Source organism: Eleginops maclovinus, chromosome 5 (genome assembly GCF_036324505.1).
Source record: "Eleginops maclovinus isolate JMC-PN-2008 ecotype Puerto Natales chromosome 5, JC_Emac_rtc_rv5, whole genome shotgun sequence".
Taxonomy (NCBI): Eukaryota; Metazoa; Chordata; class Actinopteri; order Perciformes; family Eleginopidae; genus Eleginops; species Eleginops maclovinus.
Genome location: NC_086353.1, coordinates 8324674 through 8344954, shown reverse-complemented (window position 1 = coordinate 8344954; position 20281 = coordinate 8324674). Strand labels below are relative to the sequence as shown.

Here is a 20281-nt window from a genome sequence, read left to right as displayed (position 1 = left end):
ACATTAAATAAAGAAAAAGATGAATAGTGATTCCAAAATCATGCTTTTATCCAATATAATATGCTGCTTTAATCCATATTTGTTGGTGTTTAGCCTTTCAAAATCAACAATAACCACTTGCTCACCCAGTTGCTGCACACAAAGGGAGGCAAGCGCTGAAGATTTATATTCATTAGAGTAAGTTAATTTAATAAAAGAGAGAGTTACTCATGTAATCCCATTAATCACTTTATTGAAATTGAGGGTTTTGTTGGCAGATTAATATTTTCTTTCAGGGTGATGATGTCATGAAATAAGACGACAGACATTTTAAACTTGTATAATCTCACTAGAAACGTCAAATGTCCCCCCCCCCCCCCCCGCCCCAGTGTTAGAAGACATAAGTGGTATTCTCCATTATGTTTGACCTTCATGTGCAAGGTTGAGTGACAGAGAAAAAACACATTGTAATATGATTCAGTGGTTAATGTATCTGGCACACTTCCAATACAAAGAACATGGAGTAAAATTCAGTGTGTGTTTCATGCATTGGCGGTCCTTGGCCCAAGAAACCTGGGAAAGTTTCTTTAATAACTGAGGGCCATTTTTAGCAATACTGCTTGCAGAAAGTTTCCCTGCAGCCCATATTATCTATATAGAGGCACACCACAGAACGGCTAGATTGGATTCACTATATCAGTCTCCAGTGAAACATGAATTTGTAGTAATTGTGATGACAAGTGAACTGCTCCTGCTAGATTAGTCTTTGTTGTTATGTCATTGGAACATTCCTCCCGAGCTGCTTGCTAATGAATTCTGCTGAAATCTTACTCCCGCTTCACTCCACGCCCCTTCCCCCTATCACACACACACACACACACACACACACACACACACACTTACACACACACACACACACACACACACACACACACACACACACACACACACACACACACACACACACACACACACACACACACACACACACACATATCCCCGTTCTAATAAAAGATCTCCCCCTATTCACAAAAGCATCCCAACTGCACAGTGTCTTCCATGTTATTGAATTTCTCCCAGAAAATGAAATGAAGGTGCTCTCCTTTACCTGGCAGATGATATATTGAATGACGAGATATCGTCTGCGGGATTGCAACATGCAGATTCAACTATTTACCATTAACCTGGTGCATGTATGATGTTAATAACCTGTGTCTATATCACCTCTTCTCTGTGTCTGTGCAGGTGGGTGCACTGGGCAACCTGGGTTACCGTTGCCAGGTGAAATCCCAGGAGACTCCTCAGTATGCCCGTACTGCATCTACTATAACCAACTTAGTGATAGTGAAAATGTTAATGAGCATCCTGAAGATCAGCATCATGGGTACAGCAAGTCATGCCATGGCAACAGCCCGTGTCATAGTAGCAACCCATGCCACAGTAGCAGCCCCCCCCGCCGTGTTGATGTGCAGGTGTCGGAGCCGAAGAAAAGGCTGTACAGGCGCTGCTGGGTGGGACTCCAATCTAAACTGGAACTCATCGTTTCTAGCAGATACTTCAGCAGAGGGATCATGATTGCCATCCTCATTAACACACTGTCGATGGGCATAGAGTACCACGAACAGGTATGTTAGTGTCTGAGTGTGTATAAGAGGCTGCACATTTGTGTACGCACATGCATAGCTATGTGCGAGCCACTTGCAGATTGGACGGGGTACGGTTTGATTGAAAATGGATGTGCTAATCACTGTGCAGTCAATAACCCCACCCTCCAATCAAAACGTACAACACTAAGCATATGGGATCACGAAGCGTGTGTGTGTGTGTGTGTGTGTGTGTGTGTGTGTGTGTGTGTGTGTGTGAGAGGGAGACTGTGAATGTGTGTGGGCTGAGCACGCATGTATCAGGAGGTGGAGAAACTCATAAGACCTGAAGTGTTAATTAAAGCGTGACCCTGGGACAGGAGAGAGAGTGAGCGGTGTGGAGATGGGGCAGAGTGAGAAAAGCGAGTGTGATCGAGTGAAGAAGTGAGGAGGAGGAGGAGGAGGAGGAGGAGGAGGAGGAGGAGGATAGATCTGACATTGTGATTGGCTGAAAGGCAGAGAAAGACTGTGGGAAACGGGGGAAGATTGCCTTTGGCCCATTTCCTGAACAATATGATAGACTTGCATGGCCTTGACTTCTTGAATATCTACGTTTAAGGATAAGACCAGCTCTATTTTATCCTTTTTTAAATGAGCAAGTCCTTTGAAAATACCAAGAGTGAACTGTGTGAGTGAATAAAGGAATAGAAGAACAGCCTGATACAGTTTTTTTCTCAGTGCCATAGAAATCGATAGTCATCTCAAAAATAATTAGTATCAGATCAGAGCCATACAATTTTGTTGGATTACCCTTCCTCATTTCAGGGAACGTGAACAGTGTGTACATGTTTTTTGAATCCCACGAAAGTAGCTCTTTGACAGGCAAATGTCACCGAGCATGCTCAGAGACACATCTTCTTGTTTACACTGCTGCGTTTGTTTGTCAAGCTGGGAGAAATAAACCAGAATGTTTGTATTCACTGTAATGAAGAAATGCCAACTCATACCACGGTACATAGCCTACGGCTCTTATTTTCAAAACCGTAGATTTTATTCAACAAGATCTCTATGGCATGATGACATGTGATATATTACACTTTAGATATGTGGACAATAGGCAATTTTATATTTAGATGTGGTGATCATTTAAAAAGTCAAAAATAAAACTTGAAGTCTGTGGTTCTCAAACTGTTTCTGTATTGCCCCTGTTTGAAATCAGAAAGCCTTTAACAACCAATAATAGTGAACATGACTGAAAAAACATTCCAACAAAACATATTTGAAAATATTTATCTAAAATGTACATGAACTACTTCTGGATTTCTGAAAATGACTAATTAAACATAGACTTGGACTGAAAAATCACCAACTTATTCTACAGTAAACCTGAGAGTAAGATCATTTTTAATATGCACAGTGTTGTGCAGTCTAAATCAATACCAATAGCCTTCCTTAACACTCCTTTTCAACTAGAATCAAATGAATTCAACTCCACATTTTCCTTCCAGTTATGTGTCTCCCTCCTGTAATACCTCTACGGCCCCAAGAGTGGGCCCCGCCCTGCAAATTGAGAACCACAGCTTTAAGAAATATGAATGACATCAATAATAAAAAGTGTATTCCCTCACTCTACTCCAGAGCATCGTTGGTAAAAACACACCTGTATTCACATGCTAGAGTAGCGGCTCTTTTCCCATCTGCGACTTCATCATCCATATAAACCTAAACTGCAGCCTTGAGGGGCATTTCAGAAACATGTTTACTCTCCTCACTGCCAGTCTGTCTGTCTCTGTTTATTTGTTCATTTTTCTCTCTGCCTGTCCAATATGTACATCAATCTCTCTCTGTTTTCTCTCCACAAACACTGCGCCCCTTCAGCCGCAGGAGCTGACAGATATTTTGGAGATCAGTAACATGGTGTTCACCAGTCTGTTCAGTCTTGAGATGCTGCTGAAGCTGGCGGCTCTCGGGCTCTTTGGCTACATCAAGAACCCCTACAACGGCTTCGACAGCGTCATTGTCATCATCAGGTGGGGCTCTAGAGGGAGGGAGGGGTCTTTCACTGTAAGTTAACCCCAAAAAGGTTATTCTAAGTGGATATGTGTCATGTCATTAGAAAATCCTCTCTGCGAGTCAAGAGTACCGAGCTGTCACAGTGGCTCTGGCAGTGAGGCACTGTGGCTGCACTCTTAAGTCCAAGGGAACTGTATTCACTCCATTATGTAGTACTACAAGCTAAATTATATATCTGAGCTGGAAGGGCTTTGCTTGTTTACTGTGCCAGCACACAACGGTATTACCTCCTTTATTGGTTGGTAAGCTGTAAACAGCATTGGCCCAATTTTTCTATTCAGTTGCCACATTGCTTCTAGAAAAATGACTTAGCACTTTCCGTACCTGAAGGGAGGCTATTGTGCTTTGATGCTAATGCTGGTTTTAAAGGGTTACAGCAGAGGTAAAGAACATGTTGATTCTTTCGGTTGCTTAAATGTAAATTTATCTTTGTGTTTATAATGCTGCTTGTGTGTGTTGCAGTGTGTGGGAGATTGTGGGTGAGGCTGAGGGAGGCTTGTCGGTGCTTCGTACCTTCAGACTGCTGAGAGTTTTAAAGCTGGTCCGCTTCCTTCCTGCTCTGAGGAGGCAGCTGGTGGTGCTGATGAAAACCATGGACAATGTGGCCACGTTCTGCATGTTGCTGATGCTCTTTATATTCATATTCAGGTATTTTCTTCCTTTCTCTCAAGGCCATACTGCAGGCTGAGACCTACCAACCAAACTGTTTTTTTCTCAGCTTCAATTATACCTTTCATGAAATTGCAATCATTATTTCTGACCTTTTTTTTACACTGTTGCAAAACATATTACCACACGCATCATCACCCTTTCCACTCACACAATTATTCACGCAGTATTATATATCCATAATAAATTACTATGTAATGAAAGTAATGTATTTTCTGATTTTTTTTGTGTGTCTTTGTGTGTTGCAGTATCTTGGGAATGCATTTGTTCGGCTGTAAATTCGGTTTGCGACAAGACACTGGAGACACCTTACCCGACAGAAAAAACTTTGACTCTCTGCTGTGGGCGACTGTCACTGTGTTTCAGGTTAGACACTCTCCCCCTCAGTTGCAGACACACCTAAAGAGTTCATAAATACATTTACAAAATATTTAATATAGAGGAAATTCCCCATTAATGAAGTTGCTTAAAGTGCAATTTTAAAACTAATTGGGATGAAATCAAACAGAAGAAGAGAGTGTTCACACTCGACTTTCCAACAAAATATGAAAACTCTCCCAGTGGGCAGGTGAGATACGCTTCACAAGCAGAGTAGGAGCAAGAGTAATGAATCAAGCACTCCACAGGAGCTCATTTACCACTGATGAGCATCATTAACGTTCAACTGACTATGAGATATTAAAGGAAGAACCCTCTTGTATTATGATTCCTATTATACTTCCAAACAAGAGCTACTAGAGTTGTTCTGGTCCATTCTGTTTGACAGTGTTTTCTTTTGTCCCCACACACCACATGTCTTCCCCTCTGCAGATCCTCACTCAGGAGGACTGGAACGCGGTGCTCTATAACGGGATGGCCTCCACCACGCCGTTGGCTGCCCTCTACTTTGTAGCCCTCATGACCTTCGGCAACTACGTCCTCTTCAACTTGCTTGTAGCCATTTTGGTGGAGGGCTTTCAGGCCGAGGTAAGGGCAAAGATGCAGTTTCATTTGAGCTACCCAGAGAATGAGGCAGCGAGAACGAGACTAATTGAGCTCTGTTGTGCTGATGATACCAAAGCTGCCTACAAGAGAATAATCTCCAGCATCCTGCCTGTGTGGCTTCTCCCCTTTCTCTCTTTATCCGTTGTTTTTTTTCCTGTTCTTGCACAGTGTCCTCTCTTTCTCTCTCTCTATCTCGCTCTCTCTCTCTCTTTCCATTCCCTTGTCTTTCTTTCTCTCTATCTTTCTTTCTTTCTCACTGACACACACACACCATTCTCTCCAGGGTAGGATGTGTTTGATATCGCCTGCCATTCACAGCTGGGGAGCTTTTGTTGTTTAGTTTTCATCTTTTATCTCCAGCATCAGAGAGCACTTGCTCGCGCTCTCTAGCTCTATCATAAACACACACACACACACACACACACACACACACACACACACACACACACACACACACACACACACACACACACACACACACACACACACACACACACACACAGATACCCTTTGCCAAAGCCGTCTGCCTCCATATTTCTGGCGTGAATTTTAATTAAATTCAGTAAAGCTTTATTGGCGTGACTACAGGAGATCGCTGCCAAAGCCATGCACATAACTCAACTAGGGAACACTGGAGATCCCCTTCGCCCGTCTGCCTCCCGCTCTTTGTCTCTCAGTCTGTCCCTCTCAACTTGCTCATATTTTTCACTTTCACAACACTCAACAGACAGTGAGAAAATGATGATGAAGATGATGAACATTATGATGATAGTGGGGATCCCAGTGATGTGTGTGTTTGTCTGTGTTTAGGGTGATGCCAACAGATCTGAGGCAGACGATGAGAGGCAATCGCTCTGTTACGAGGATGAGGAGAAGTTGAGAGAGCTGTACGCTGCAGGTACTAAGTCTTATATCAACTCAGAGCTGGACATGGAAACATGGATCTTACAGGATCATTCTTTAAGCTTTTGTTTTAGTTTTGTTCAACATACTCATTGGAGAATGCAGCGACTTATCTAAGGATGTTGTGTAGAACAAGAAATTCATACATTCACGTGATCATGCAGCTTTGAAACAAATCACCAGCTTTACTAAAGAGTGTTTTAAGAAGAAAAGATACACAACTGATCAATGTTTACCCAAACTGACTACACATTGATCAGCGTTTACAAACCGCTTCCTAGTTTACCTATTGACCTATGGTAGTAGCTGTATATCAAACAATACCAAGAAGTCCATTTCACTATTAGATCATTTTTATGAAACCCCAAATTATGTAAAATTGTCTATTAATTTGAAAAAGTGTCCATGTTTTCAATTATTTATTAATTTAGAAGAAGCTGCTCATCTCTTTCTCTCTCTACGGACATTTAAACTGTGCTTTTATTATGTCTTTTTTTTTCTTCATTTGTCTGAGCTTGGACCCATTTTTAATGACGATATCCTGAAAAATTGGTATCTTAATTTTAAAACTTCATTATGTGTATCACTAAATTACAAAATGTAAACTAGCCCTCATGTTTTCAAATTCACAGAACAAAAAACACATGCGAGAATTTTGCGAGAATAATAGCAAACACTGTTAAACATAAGTTTTAATAAACAGAAATGATCCTTTAAAGTATTTGCCTCTGGTTGTGTTTGTGCAGAGCTCAAGATCCAGGCCATGATATTGAGTCCCAATGGTCTCCTAAACCCAAAAGCCTCCATGCCCCTGCACCACCCTCCTCCTCCTCCTCTGCCCGTCATCACCCACACTGCAGCCACGCCCACCATCAACTACAGCCAGTCCCGCCGGGCGAGCGGCGTCTCCATGGACATCCACAGCCTTGAGCTGAGGTCACCGGTGAGCCTTGCGTGATTGCATTATCACCACATTAAAAACCGCAATAAAGTTGATTTGCAGAACCACTCAAAATTTAAATTATAAAATATATTAAAAAAGGAGAGATAAAGTTGAGCTGTGCCTTTAGACTAAAGACAAGAGATGATTGTCTTTGGTCTAAAGCTGGGGATTTGTGATTGTTTTGCAGTGTAAAATTGACACTGATAATACATTTTATATTCTAAATGAGAAAAAATCTTCCTTATGACCTTTAATTAAAGTGGAGTTTGTTTGTTGACATTCAGAGAGTCTAAACCAAACCCACCGCGGGCATTCTTAAGGCACATAAATTTAAAGCATTTTCTTCTTCATATAACATTTGCAAAGCAACATTTCTTGAAATACACATTTTTTTGGCTGGACTGTTCAATTGACTCTCGGGTCTGTGTGTCGATTTTTATTACCTGAGTGGATCCAAGCAATGCTTCACTCAGCTCTGATCATGTGGTGTTTCAGAATCATCACAGGAGAGAAATGTTTTCCGGTGGTTTAACAGAGTGTAACCCGTGCAGCGCAGAGAGAAATGACATGCATTGCTGCTCTTTTCAGCCGCCGCTGCCGGTTAATTGGTGGCACGCTGCTGTCAAAGATGGTGTTCTCTCCAGCTGTGGATGAGTGGTTGGAGATGAGGATTTTACACTCGAGTTTTACTGGCTTTTTTTGTGACATTTCAGGTGGTTGGACTAATTTACTTCTGCCTGCAATGTCACGTACATGTTTTTGACCTTCTTTGAATCCAGTTTCACACAGAAGGATGAACATATTTTGAAGCACAGTGTTTTATTTCTGAATTAATACATTTGCTATCTCAGAAGCTTTTTCTTTTATTGAATGTTAGGCCTGTGTATCTCACACATTAGATTGTTTTTAGTAATGTCCCACGCCCTCTTTTTGTGTACAGTGATGTGGAGTCACATCATTTGTTGATTTAGCTTAGACAGAAAGGGTTTGGATGCTACAGTCACATAATCATTGACACATAAAAGAAGATCACAAAGAGTGCCGAATAATGCTCTTAAATCTGACGACCCTTATGTTTGTCCTCATGTGCAGGCTGGTATTTGCTCTACAGCAGTGTTACTGGCCAATAGCTCCACAGGGTGCTTTCAGCCTGTTAATGGAATACTTCACCCACAAAATGATCATTTGTATTCAGCATAAATTACTCAACTCATGTTACTTTAAATTCTTGAGAAAAATTTTGTTTTTTCTCAAATGCCTTCACAGTGAGCAAAGAATAAAAAACTGAGAAAAACATTGATGAACACAAGCAAAAGCTAAACTCTATCAAAACAGCTTTAGATAAAATGCAAACTCCCACGGACAACATTTAATGAAAGTAGTGAGCATACTACTGGAAAATTCAAAATTGTTATCGTTTTTTGTATTCTTTGATCATTTTGGAGGCATGTGAGAAAAATAATACTTTTCCAATTAAAGATAAGGGATAAGAGATTGATATACAAATGCACATTTTATATATTAGGTATTCCCTGAAAAAGGAAATATTTACTTGTACTTAGAGAAATCAGTCAGAAATATTTCTCCCCGTTGTTTGGAAGTTGGCTACACAGGATCCGTGGGAAAGCCGGCGCTCCAGCTGGACCAGCATCAGCCGAGCCTCCAGCCTCCACAGGAGGAGCCAGTCGGGGGAGATGGAGTCCCTGCTGTCCGACACGCACACAAGCTCCAACTACAGCAGCAGGGATCAGTCTCTGGACCAGGCGGAGTACCTGCAGGTGCCCATGCTCCACTCTCCCGACTGCAACGGCACCACCTTTCACCTCCCGGACCACGGCTACGAGGACACTTCCCTGAGCACACACTGCAGCGACAACCAGGACGAGGACGAGATTGAGGAGGTGCGGCTTCCAGTATTTTCAATTATTCATTTTTGCCAGAGGAAAAAAAATATTGATGTAAGGCTGTTTAAATGAATCATGAGCACAAGGTTGTTTCACTGTGAGCCGCTTCTGTGATTTCCAGTAAAAACTATTTAATAAAATAACTTGTTTCAGCGTGTTCAAAAGTTCAAAAACTGCTAATTATCTTGCGAAGGCATAATTCCAACCTTAGTACCCTTAGACTCTTTGAAAATATTTAATTAGCTGGATTTAATTTATGAGCAGGGAGGAGGATATACTGGGCACATTGTTTGAAAAACTTGTGCTGTGTTGGGCATTTTAGGCATGGATACAACACTGGTCACATCTGCAATGCAATGTTTTACACCAATTATTTCATTTGTGTGTGTGTGTGTGTGTGTGTGTGTGTGTGTGTGTGTGTGTGTGTGTGTGTGTGTGTGTGTGTGTGTGTGTGTGTGTGTGTGTGTGTTTGTGTTTGTTTGTTTCTTCTAGAGTTTCTTAAAGAAGTTGAAGAAGATTCTGGAGCCATACGAGCCTCAGTGGTGCCTGGACCATGAAGAGTGGTCTCTCTATCTGTTCGCTCCACACAACCAGTAAAAAAAACACACACACAAACACACACACACACACACACACACACACACACACACACACACACACACACACACACACACACACACACACACACACACACACACACACACACACACACACACACACACACACACACAGCCTTTGAATCTTCCTCACAAGTTTAAGAAATACAGTTTTTACTTTTATCAATTAAAGCTGCTCCAGTGAGAACCAGCATATTATGTGGAGTTAAGCAGTGATGTAGGAGATGTTCGTTAAAACCGGAATAACTCATTTATTTCCTTCTCTGTTTCTCTCCTCAGGTTCAGGTTGTGGTGTCAGAGGGTCATCGGACACAAGCTGTTTGATCATGTCATCCTCCTCTTCATCTTCCTTAATTGCATCACCATCGCACTGGAGAGACCTGACATACCGTCCAACAGCATGGTAGCACGCACACACATTTACTCTATTTATATATACTTGGGACGTCCCTCAATACATTATGCTTTCCCGAACAACATTGTAACGACATGCTAAACCCCAACCTCGAATGTGCTTGTGATTTTGCACTGAAACTGTATCACTGGTCTGAGCCTTTATAGTGTCAATATAATACAACACAGGCTGTTGATTACAGAGAAGTTCATCTGCTCGCTGCTGATGTAACAGCAGTTTTGGAGTCATTATAAAAACACGTGCTGTTCGCAATCATTTTTTTTAATCCATGTTTCTACTACAATCATAATGGATTGTTGGATTTTTTTTCTCCAAGCTCATTATATAACACATTGCAGTTAGAGTACTAAATCTTATGAGACACAAAAAACCCTTCAATTAATGAAAGTGTTTCTCTGTGCACAACTGTGTGTGTTTGTGTGTGTGTTGTGTGTATGGGTTTGTGTGTGTGTTGTGTGTGTGCGTGTGTGCGACAGGAGCGGGTGTTCCTCAGTGTGTCCAATTACATCTTCACTGTGATCTTCGTGGGTGAAATGATGATCAAGGTAACCATTACAAGACATGAACGAGCACTTTACTCCAAATTAAATTTCTCTTCTTACTTAAAAAGGGCAATTTTCTCCCTGGTTGTGCATCAGAGTCACTTTTAAACCCATATTTTACTCCTCATATTATTTGTGCATTTCGGTAATTGTGCTGGTTTTGTGTGTGTTTGTGTGTGTCAAGGTGGTAGCTATGGGCCTCTACTTTGGAAAAGGTGTTTACCTGCAGAGCAGCTGGAATATTTTAGACGGAGTTCTGGTGTTTGTGTCCATGGTGGACATCCTGGTCTCCATCGCCTCAGCGGGTGGAAATCGAATCTTAGGAATCCTGCGTGTGCTTCGCCTGCTCCGCACATTGCGACCACTCAGGTAGGGGTGCAATATGTTCTCTTGTGTTTACTTCAATAATACTGGGATTTAGCAGTGGTAGAAAAAGTATTCAGATCCTTCAAGTAAATGTACTAATACTATACTGTAGAAATACTCCATTACTCCAATTGAAAGCACTGCATTGAGGAACTTGACAGAAAAATAATCTGTGTGTGTGTGTGTGTGTGTGTGTGTGTGTGTGTGTGTGTGTGTGTGTGTGTGTGTGTGTGTGTGTGTGTGTGTGTGTGTGTGTGTGTGTGTGTGTGTGATGCAGGGTGATAAGTCGGGCTCCTGGCCTCAAACTGGTGGTGGAGACTCTGATCACGTCTCTCAGACCCATTGGGAACATCGTCCTCATCTGCTGTGCTTTTTTCATCGTGTTTGGAATTCTGGGAGTCCAGGTAAACATTTACACTCTATATTTCCCCGTTGGTGGAGGAACCACCTTTTCATATCTTTCTTTTTTTATTTTTAGCATTGAAAGATACTCAGTTTAAACTTTTCCCATGTTTTAAGTGCACAGACATCCAAAGTTTGTTGTCTGTTCTGATGTTAGAAGACACTGATCACTGTGGTTTTAAATTCACAAGGCCCACCTCACAAAATGCTTCAGGTAATAAGAAGTGAAGAGAAAAATTGGGAGGAAATGCAAATGAGCTGCTGATTAGGCACCAGAGTCTCTGGAATTAATTAAACATACAATGGTTCAACTACATAGGGATTGTGCTGAAAAGGTGCTTTTTTAAAATGTTCCCCATGATTTCTGTATTATTAATGTCATTAATGAATTCCTTTTATAATCTAGCAAAAAATGAAATCAGTTTTTAATATTCAAAACAAACTAACAAGTTTTAAATAAGAGCAAACCCAGTTTTTCAGTATGTATGAAGAGAATGATCAAGATTATCATTTTATTAAACAATGGGTCGCAATATGGGGGCCGGTCCTTGGATTTGCAAATGATTAAAGGCTTGAGAAAGAAAATTATGTTTCCGCAACACAAAACATTTCTATATTACTTTTGATTAGTGATTGCTTTTTGATTTTGTGTAATAATACACAGTTTCATCTCCTCCAGTCTCAAAATCCTTCAAAGGAAATAATTTGTAGCGGGAAAAATACTCTTTGGTTAAACCGTTGGTAACTCTTATCCACCTTGCTTTAGAGTCATAAGCCAAACAAAGTTTTAAAACATTATTTTAATGGTATTTTAGGACCAAAAAGATGAACCACAAACACTTTCTGTAAACTGTCCTCTAAAGTAATTGCCATTTGGCAAATATTCCTGCAAATTAAAATGATATTCAAATGAACGCTTGCAAATGATGCTTGATGAATGCTGCAGCTAATGTTCACACACAGGGCTTATATTTCTCAAAAACACACTGAATCATCCTGTAATGAGAACACTCCACACTGCAGTGTGTAATGACTGTGAAGCAGACTGGACCAGATGGTATTTCATATCTTAGCTGCAACATACAGTAGGCCTGTAGGCGCTAACTGAGTAATTTACTGTACAGTAATATCAATCAACCTCATTTCGCTCTGTGAAAATGTATTTACCTGGGAGTCACAGCGTTCTTGTATGTGTTAATCGGTTGTGCACACATCTGTCTGTGAATGCAGCTGTTTAAAGGGAAGTTCTTCCACTGTGAGGGGCTCGACGTGAGCAACATCACCAATAAAACCCAATGCCTGGGGGCGGGATACAGATGGGTTAGACGGAAATACAACTTTGACAACCTGGGACAGGTTTGTCACTGTCATGAACACACACCGCACAAACTGCTCTTACAAATGGATTGACAGCATGACGCTTATCTATGTGTGTCTTACTCTTCCAGGCGCTGATGTCGCTGTTTGTGCTGTCATGTAAAGACGGCTGGGTCAGCATCATGTATGATGGCCTGGATGCTGTCGCAGTGGACCAGCAGGTGAAGAAATACACACAAAGAGGGAAGAGGGAGAGAGGTGTGGGAAGTGGAAAAAGAAAAAACATCAGGGAGAAATGCAAACCATTCAGCCGTATACATAATTTTAAACAGTGTTTTGGTTCTTTTTTGTGCTGGACTCGGGCACCATTTGATCTTGTTTTTTATAGCAGAAGTAGGAAACCTTTCAGCAGGAGAGGAAGGTGTAAGAAAAGAGAAAAGGCAGATGGATGAATAGATGTGAGTTGACAGTGTTGTGCTGACTCAGGATTTACATTGTCTTCTTGTTTATCCTCTCTCCTCTTCTTCCTCTTCACCCCTCCTCACCATCATTCGTCACCCCTTGGATATCTTGGATGCTACCTCTCCTCCCCCCCCCCCCCTCCTCCTCCTCCTCCTCCTCCTCCTCTCTTCTTCGATTTTCTCTCTCTGTGTCTCTCTGCAGCCAATAAGAAACAACAACCCCTGGATGCTGCTGTTTTTCATCTCCTTCCTCCTCATCGTCAGCTTCTTTGTGCTCAACATGTTTGTGGGCGTGGTGGTGGAAAACTTTCACAAGTGTCGCCAGCAGCAGGAGGAGGAGGAGGCGCGGCAGAGGGAGGAGAAACGACTGAAACGGCTGGAGAAGAGGAGGAGAAGTGAGATAACGGGAGGGGAAGGGGAGGAGGGGGGGTGAGTGGCATACAGTACATGGCAAAAAGTGTGTCTCCCATATGTGAAATTTGAATATGTGATTTAAAAAAAAAATCAGCCCCCTCTAACACTTTCAATCTTGAGAAAAGCTTCCTACAAGAGATTTGAACCTGGCTGTACGTGATTTCTTCAATTCAGCCACAAGAGCAGTGTGTGATTTGTGTTCATCCTGGCTACATCACAGCTACCAGAGGCAGTCCACAACCATGCTTTTATTTTAATGTCTGTGAAGCAGGAGATACAATTGTACAGTTTTCCTTTTCTAATATAACACATGCAGACAATCAAGAAAGTATGTCATGTTGTTTAGAGTATAAGAAACACAAGTACAGCAACTGACTGTCAGTTACGGAAAGTGATCATGGATCATTTGTATATGTGTAATATTTATGAAAATGTAAGTCAATCTGCTCTACACAATATTGGAAAGGCTGCCAAAGAACAAACAATTTAAGATTATTTACTTCACAAATCCTTCCCATGACCATTTCAAGCTTGAAGAAGCTGCAGCACAACAGTTGGTGTTTCAGTTCATCCAAAAGGAGTTTGATGGGGTGGAGAATTGGTTGTTCTTCAGGGCAGCAAGCTATTTCACACCATCCTGGACCCTCTCTTCATGGACTTCTGCACTGTGTACCAGGCCGTTATCATGTTGAAATAGGAAAGAGACAATCATTGTATTCTGTAGCATCAATATTTTTTGTAAGGGGGCTCCATTTTTTTAACTTATCACAAATCAGAAAAACATCCCAAGGCTAAGTACTTGAGACAAGTGTCCAAACACAGGCTGGATATTGGACCTGTTATAATACACATACACACGATTAACCCCTTTTTTTTTGCACACATACTGTATGAGTACATGCATAACTTCCCCACATATTATGCTCAGATCACACTTCTTCTGCACTCTGTTTCTCACTCTCACTCCGACCGCCTCTTTCTACAGTGTAATCTCTAGTAGTGCTTTCCTCTTAGTCAGTTAACTGGCTGGCAGCAGGCAGCGAGCGATTCTGCCCAAAGACACCTCGAGGTGTGTGTGTGTTTGTGTGTATGTGTGCGTCCCTGATGGATAGGATTGAATTCCTGAGGTGGCACTTTTAGTGTGTACACACACACACACACACACACACACACACACACACACACACACACACACACACACACACACACACACACACACACACACACACACACACACACACACACACACACAGATGCCACCCCACACACACATATGCACTATCCCACACATGGCAGTGTGCCACTTGGCACACATTTTATCGGTGACTTCATTGCCGATATAATATTTTCTGAAGCATTTAAATGACCCTGTGTGTTTCTGTGTGTGTGTGTGTGTGTGTGTGTGTGTGTGTGTGTGTGTGTGTGTGTGTGTGTGTGTGTGTGTGTGTGTGTGTGTGTGTGTGTGTGTGTGTGTGTGTGTGTGTACGCAGGGGCCCAGGAGAAGCCATATTTCGCAGACTACTCCCCGTTGCGTAGATCCATCCACACCGTGTGCACCAGCCACTACCTGGACCTTTTCATCACCATCATCATCTTCACAAACCTCATCACCATGAGCATGGAGCACTACAACCAGCCTAAGGTAACCATGGCAACACCTTCTACTACCTGCCCTAGAACCATAGTAATGAAGCGACGTGCGCAGGTACAGTACAGCCACAGCGTGTGTTTGAAGTGTGTGTCTGTGTGTCCCGCAGTACTTCGAGGAGATACTGAAGTACTGCAATTACGTCTTCACCGTGGTTTTTGTCATCGAGGCCATTCTTAAACTCATCGCTTTTGGGCTGCGGCGCTTTTTCAAAGAGAGGTATTCAAGTGCTCACATCAACACAGCCAACCAACATATAACTTCTGACTTTACCTTTAAATACCTACTTACTGTTTTATACCTATTTACACCTGTATACATTTATTACGTTCCTGTTTACATTCAGTTCAGTCAAATTTATATTGCGTTGTATTCTATTTTATATCTAGGTTCTCATTTACTTTTATAAATTGTGTAATCTTCTTTTAGTTCTTCATTTTTAATTAGCATTTTTGGAGTCAGCCTAAGAATTACATTTTCCATTGCCAAGGCATGCTTCTTAATGAATGTAAATAAAAGGAGCTTGAACTTGGAGAGCGACTTATAAGCCGACTGCAGCTCATTGGACACAAGTGCCACGTCTTAGGGTTTGATTTGACAGTATTTCCACGCTGTCATCTGTCAAATAAAGGCGAAGAAACTTGAACTTCATCGTTAGAAAAACTGATTTTGTATGTGTGTGTGTGAAGATGGAACCAGTTGGACCTTGCCATTGTGTTGATGTCCATCATGGGAATCACTTTGGAGGAAATAGACCTGAATGCTTCCCTCCCAATCAACCCCACCATCATACGCATCATGAGAGTCCTAAGGATAACAAGAGGTACACACATAGTGTCACAAACACAAACGGACAAGATAAGATAAGTTAAGCCTTTTTGGATCCCGCAGAGAGATATTCAGTTGTTGCAGTAGCGTAACTGTCCATTAGACAGTTATACAGACGTGGACGAAATTGTTGGTACCTTTCCGTTAAAGAAAGAAAAACCCACAATGGTCACTGAAATAACTTGAAACTGAAAAAAGTAATAATAAATAAAAATGTATTGAAAAATAACGAATGAAAATCAGACATTGCTTTTGAATTGTGGTTCAACAGAATCATTTTATAAAACAAAATAATGAAACTGGCCTGGACAAAATTGTTGGTACCTTAAGTTAATATTTTGTTGTACAACCTTTTGAGTCAATCACTGCAATCAAGCGGTTTTTGTAACTCTCAATGAGACTTCTGCACCTGTCGACAGGTATTTTGACCCACTCCTTATTAACAAACTGCTCCAGCTGTCTCAGGTTTGAAGGGTGCCTTCTCCAGACTGCATGTTTCAGCTCCTTCCACAGATGTTCAATAGGGTTTAGATCAGGGCTCATAGAAGGCCACTTCAGAATAGTCCAATGTTCTTGGGTGTTTTTATCTGTGTGTTTTGGGTCATTCTCCTGTTGGAGGACCCATGACCTGCGACTAAGACCAAGCTTTCTGACACTGGACAGCACATTTCGCTCCAGAATGCCTTGATAGTCTTACAATTTCATGATACCGTGCACAGATTCAACACACCCTGTGCCAGATGCAGCAAAGCAGCCCCAGAACATAACCGAGCCTCCTCCGTTTCACAGTAGTGTTCTTTTCTTTGTATGCTTCATTTTTGCGTCTGTAAACATAGAGCTGATATGACTTGCCAAAAAGTTCCAGTTTTGTCTCTTCTGTCCAAAGGACATTCTCCCAGAAGCTTTGTGGCTTGTCAACATGCATTGTGGCAAATTCCAGTCTCGCTTTTTTATGATTTGTTTTCAACTGTGGTGTCCTCCTCGGCCGTCTTCCATTAAGTCCACTTTGGCTCAAACAGTGGCGGATGGTGCGATCTGACACTGACGTACCTTGACCTTGGAGTTCACCTCTAACCTCTTTGGAAGTTGTTCGGGGTTCTTTGGTTACCATTCGTTTTATCAGTCTCTTCAATTTGTCATCAATTTTCCTCTTGCGGCCACGTCCAGGGAGGTTGGCTACAGTTCCATGGACCTTAAACTTCTGAATAATATGTGCAACTGTAGTCACAGGAGCATCAAGCTGCTTGGAAATGGTCTTATAGCCTTTACCTTTAACATGCTTGTCTATAATTTTCTTTCTAATATCCCGAGACAACTCTCTCCTTAGCTTTCTGCGCTCCATGTTCAGTGTGATACACACCATGATCCTAAACTGCCCAGTGACTAATTTTCACCCTTTAAAATGGCAGACTGACTGATTACAAGTCTGAAGACACCTGTGGTGCTAATTACAGGACACACCTTAGTTTAACACGACCCTGGGGTAAAATTATTTTCAGTCTTTTCTAGGGCTACCATCATTTTTGTCCAGGCCAGTTTCAGTATTTAGTTTTTTAAATGATTTTGTTGAACCACAATTCAAAAGCAATGTCTGATTCTCATTCGTTATTTTTCAATACATTTTTATTTATTATTACTTTTGTCAGTTTCAAGTTATTTCAGTGACCATTGTGAGTTTTTCTTTCTTTAACGGAAGGGTACCAACAATTTCGTCCACGTCTGTAAGTCCAGCTATATAGAGAAAAACAAATAACTTAGAGTAGAACTTATACAAGAACAAAATAGGACAAAGTAACAAAGTATTTAAACAGTATTATTAAAAGAGAGTATAGTATATATGCATACGGAATAATAGATACAATGATTATGCAATGATTCTCAGTGTTGTCTGTATTATTATAGCAAAATATAAATATACTATAGCATATGATGCAGTAAGAATATACAACATATTCACATATTAAGTATGACATAGTTCAGGAGAGTGTAACAGTAGATATAAGATTTATAAAACCGCACAAGCATGATGATAAGTGTCTGATAAGAGCTGACACTTTACCTTGTTTCAGTGCTGAAGCTGTTGAAGATGGCTACAGGAATGAGATCTCTGTTGGACACAGTGATGCAAGCACTGCCTCAGGTAAGAGGCAGCTCTGATGCTGTGAAACAAAACGTGACTCTTTAACTGGTTAACTGGTTTCCAGATCTGAAGAATTGCAGACAGCTTGTTTTATTCCACGATTCATCAGGGCTGGCACTGACTGCTCCCCACACGATTTACTAACAGACTGTTCAGTGACACCAAATTACCAGCAAACAAGCATGACTACATACTCACGCTAAAATCTAACGGCGGATCCCTAAATGTTTCAGTGTGGCTGATAAAACACCAGTTCAATTATAACTTTATAGCGCATAACTTCATAGCTGCTTTTCTGTGATTGTTTTGCAGCTGGTTATCTGTTGGAAGATAAAATGAGCCAGAAAGTCCAGACTGAAAGCTTATCGTCACAAAGACACCACAAAGCAATTTATTGTCAAAGGAGAATAAATTGAAAGACTGTTGAACAACTCAAGTTGTCACAGCAGCAGTATATTTTCTCCTCTTTTATTGATACTTGTGATGTCAAAAGTAATATTAGCCAAATATTTCATCAGGTATGGAACTTGCACATAACTGAATGCCCAATGCAAAGCATTTCCGGACGACATTGCACTGGGATGCGGCAAAGGTGATTTATGAGGCCATATCCAAGTTTTTTCTTCTCCAGGCAACCACGATGGCACCTGTCTTTTCCAGCATTTCTTTTGACGCATTGCTATTATTGGTCCAAACGAGATATTCACAGGCGCTTTTTAGACACATTAGCGGCTCCAGACGAGGCTAGGACAGTTGGTCCGTCCACCTGACTGAAATAACTCAACAGTTGAATGGATTGTGATGACATTTTGTATAGATATTTGTGATCCCCTGATGATGAAGGGTAATGACTGTAGGACCCTCTTACTTTTTCACTAACACCACAATGAAGTTTGATTTTTGGCCACAGCTATTGGATGAATTGCCATGGAATTAGCTGCACAAATGAGATGTTATAACTTCTGTAATACCTTCACATTTCATATCACTCGATCATCTGGTCAACATTTTAATTAGACCAAAAGTGGGTTGATGACCAAATATCTGCAAATGAAAGACATCTCATAGAAATCAGCTTTTTTATGTTAGATGCTATTGGGCAAATGTTAGCATGCTAACAGACAAGCAAAGATGGTGAATATAAAAAAACGGTGAAGCTACTAGTATGGAATGAAGTGAGGAAAAATGTAAAAGTATACAGTATTTTAAAGTGCTATTTTAGGAGTTTTAAGCATATTTTGACAAATAATTTGATAATATCGGAATTTTTGGCCTGGATAAGTGTAACATCAACACTTTAACATGGTAAGCATGACTGCTAATTATCCGCGTGTTCACAGCATTTGTACCTCATTCGCATTTAACTCAAAGCAATGCTCGGTTTGAATATGAAATGTGTGAAGAGTAATTGGTGAGAATAGTGAACTGTTGCACTGTGGGGGGAAGGATTCAGGAAGGATCTACCACAGCCTCTTGGCTCAGCAGACCCTCAGGGGACCCCATCAGAAAAAAAGAGTCGAGAGGAAGGGGGAGGGAAGGTGTTGTACAATAAGTGAGAACAGCTATGCAGGGCAGGCAGACGTTTACAAACTGATTTCTTGTGTAAGGTCCTGTTCCTAGAATGAAGCTAAATTATAACTATTTATCCCCTCAAATTAAAGTGGCTAATTCAAAAATCATCACTGAGCTTGATTCACTACTAGAGTCAATGTTTGTCCACACAGTAGTGCAGCAAAATACCCATGATCCTTCACTGCCTTCCCACCCACAAATTATACGGATTGTCTTTGATGTGACAGATCATTGCAGGGGATCTAACCCAGGTCTGTGCAGTGGTGTCCGAGTGCACTTCATCAATAGGTTTATTCATCATCTATGCAGGCATCTCCATTTCTCCCACTATGGGGTTATACAACCCAAGTCCCTGAGAATAGTTTTTTAATAAAAATAAACAGGCATGTTTGTGGTTCATGAGGACTGGATCCAGGATATGAGAGCGCACCTCTGTTTCTCAATTTAAAATCTGAGATGTGATTGTACTCCAGGTGTCTTGATTTTTTTTAAATGTAGTAAACATCAATGCAATAAGGCTT

At 41.2% G+C, this 20281-nt stretch overlaps 1 protein-coding gene across 1 annotated transcript in view; it reads left to right on the top strand.

The window, feature by feature from the left end:
- LOC134865207 (voltage-dependent T-type calcium channel subunit alpha-1I-like) overlaps positions 1-20281 on the top strand; it is a 44561-nt gene that overhangs the window by 17934 nt on the left and 6346 nt on the right. Inside the window, exons 9-28 of the mRNA XM_063884670.1 lie at positions 1225-1604; positions 3441-3592; positions 4098-4283; positions 4553-4670; positions 5115-5270; positions 6099-6186; positions 6938-7134; positions 8736-9035; positions 9531-9631; positions 9935-10058; positions 10547-10615; positions 10797-10981; positions 11256-11382; positions 12611-12736; positions 12829-12918; positions 13361-13553; positions 15063-15214; positions 15330-15439; positions 15910-16043; positions 18118-18188. Coding sequence (XP_063740740.1) covers positions 1225-1604; positions 3441-3592; positions 4098-4283; positions 4553-4670; positions 5115-5270; positions 6099-6186; positions 6938-7134; positions 8736-9035; positions 9531-9631; positions 9935-10058; positions 10547-10615; positions 10797-10981; positions 11256-11382; positions 12611-12736; positions 12829-12918; positions 13361-13553; positions 15063-15214; positions 15330-15439; positions 15910-16043; positions 18118-18188 — 3059 coding nt within the window. The remainder of the gene's footprint in view (positions 1-1224; positions 1605-3440; positions 3593-4097; positions 4284-4552; positions 4671-5114; positions 5271-6098; positions 6187-6937; positions 7135-8735; positions 9036-9530; positions 9632-9934; positions 10059-10546; positions 10616-10796; positions 10982-11255; positions 11383-12610; positions 12737-12828; positions 12919-13360; positions 13554-15062; positions 15215-15329; positions 15440-15909; positions 16044-18117; positions 18189-20281) is intronic.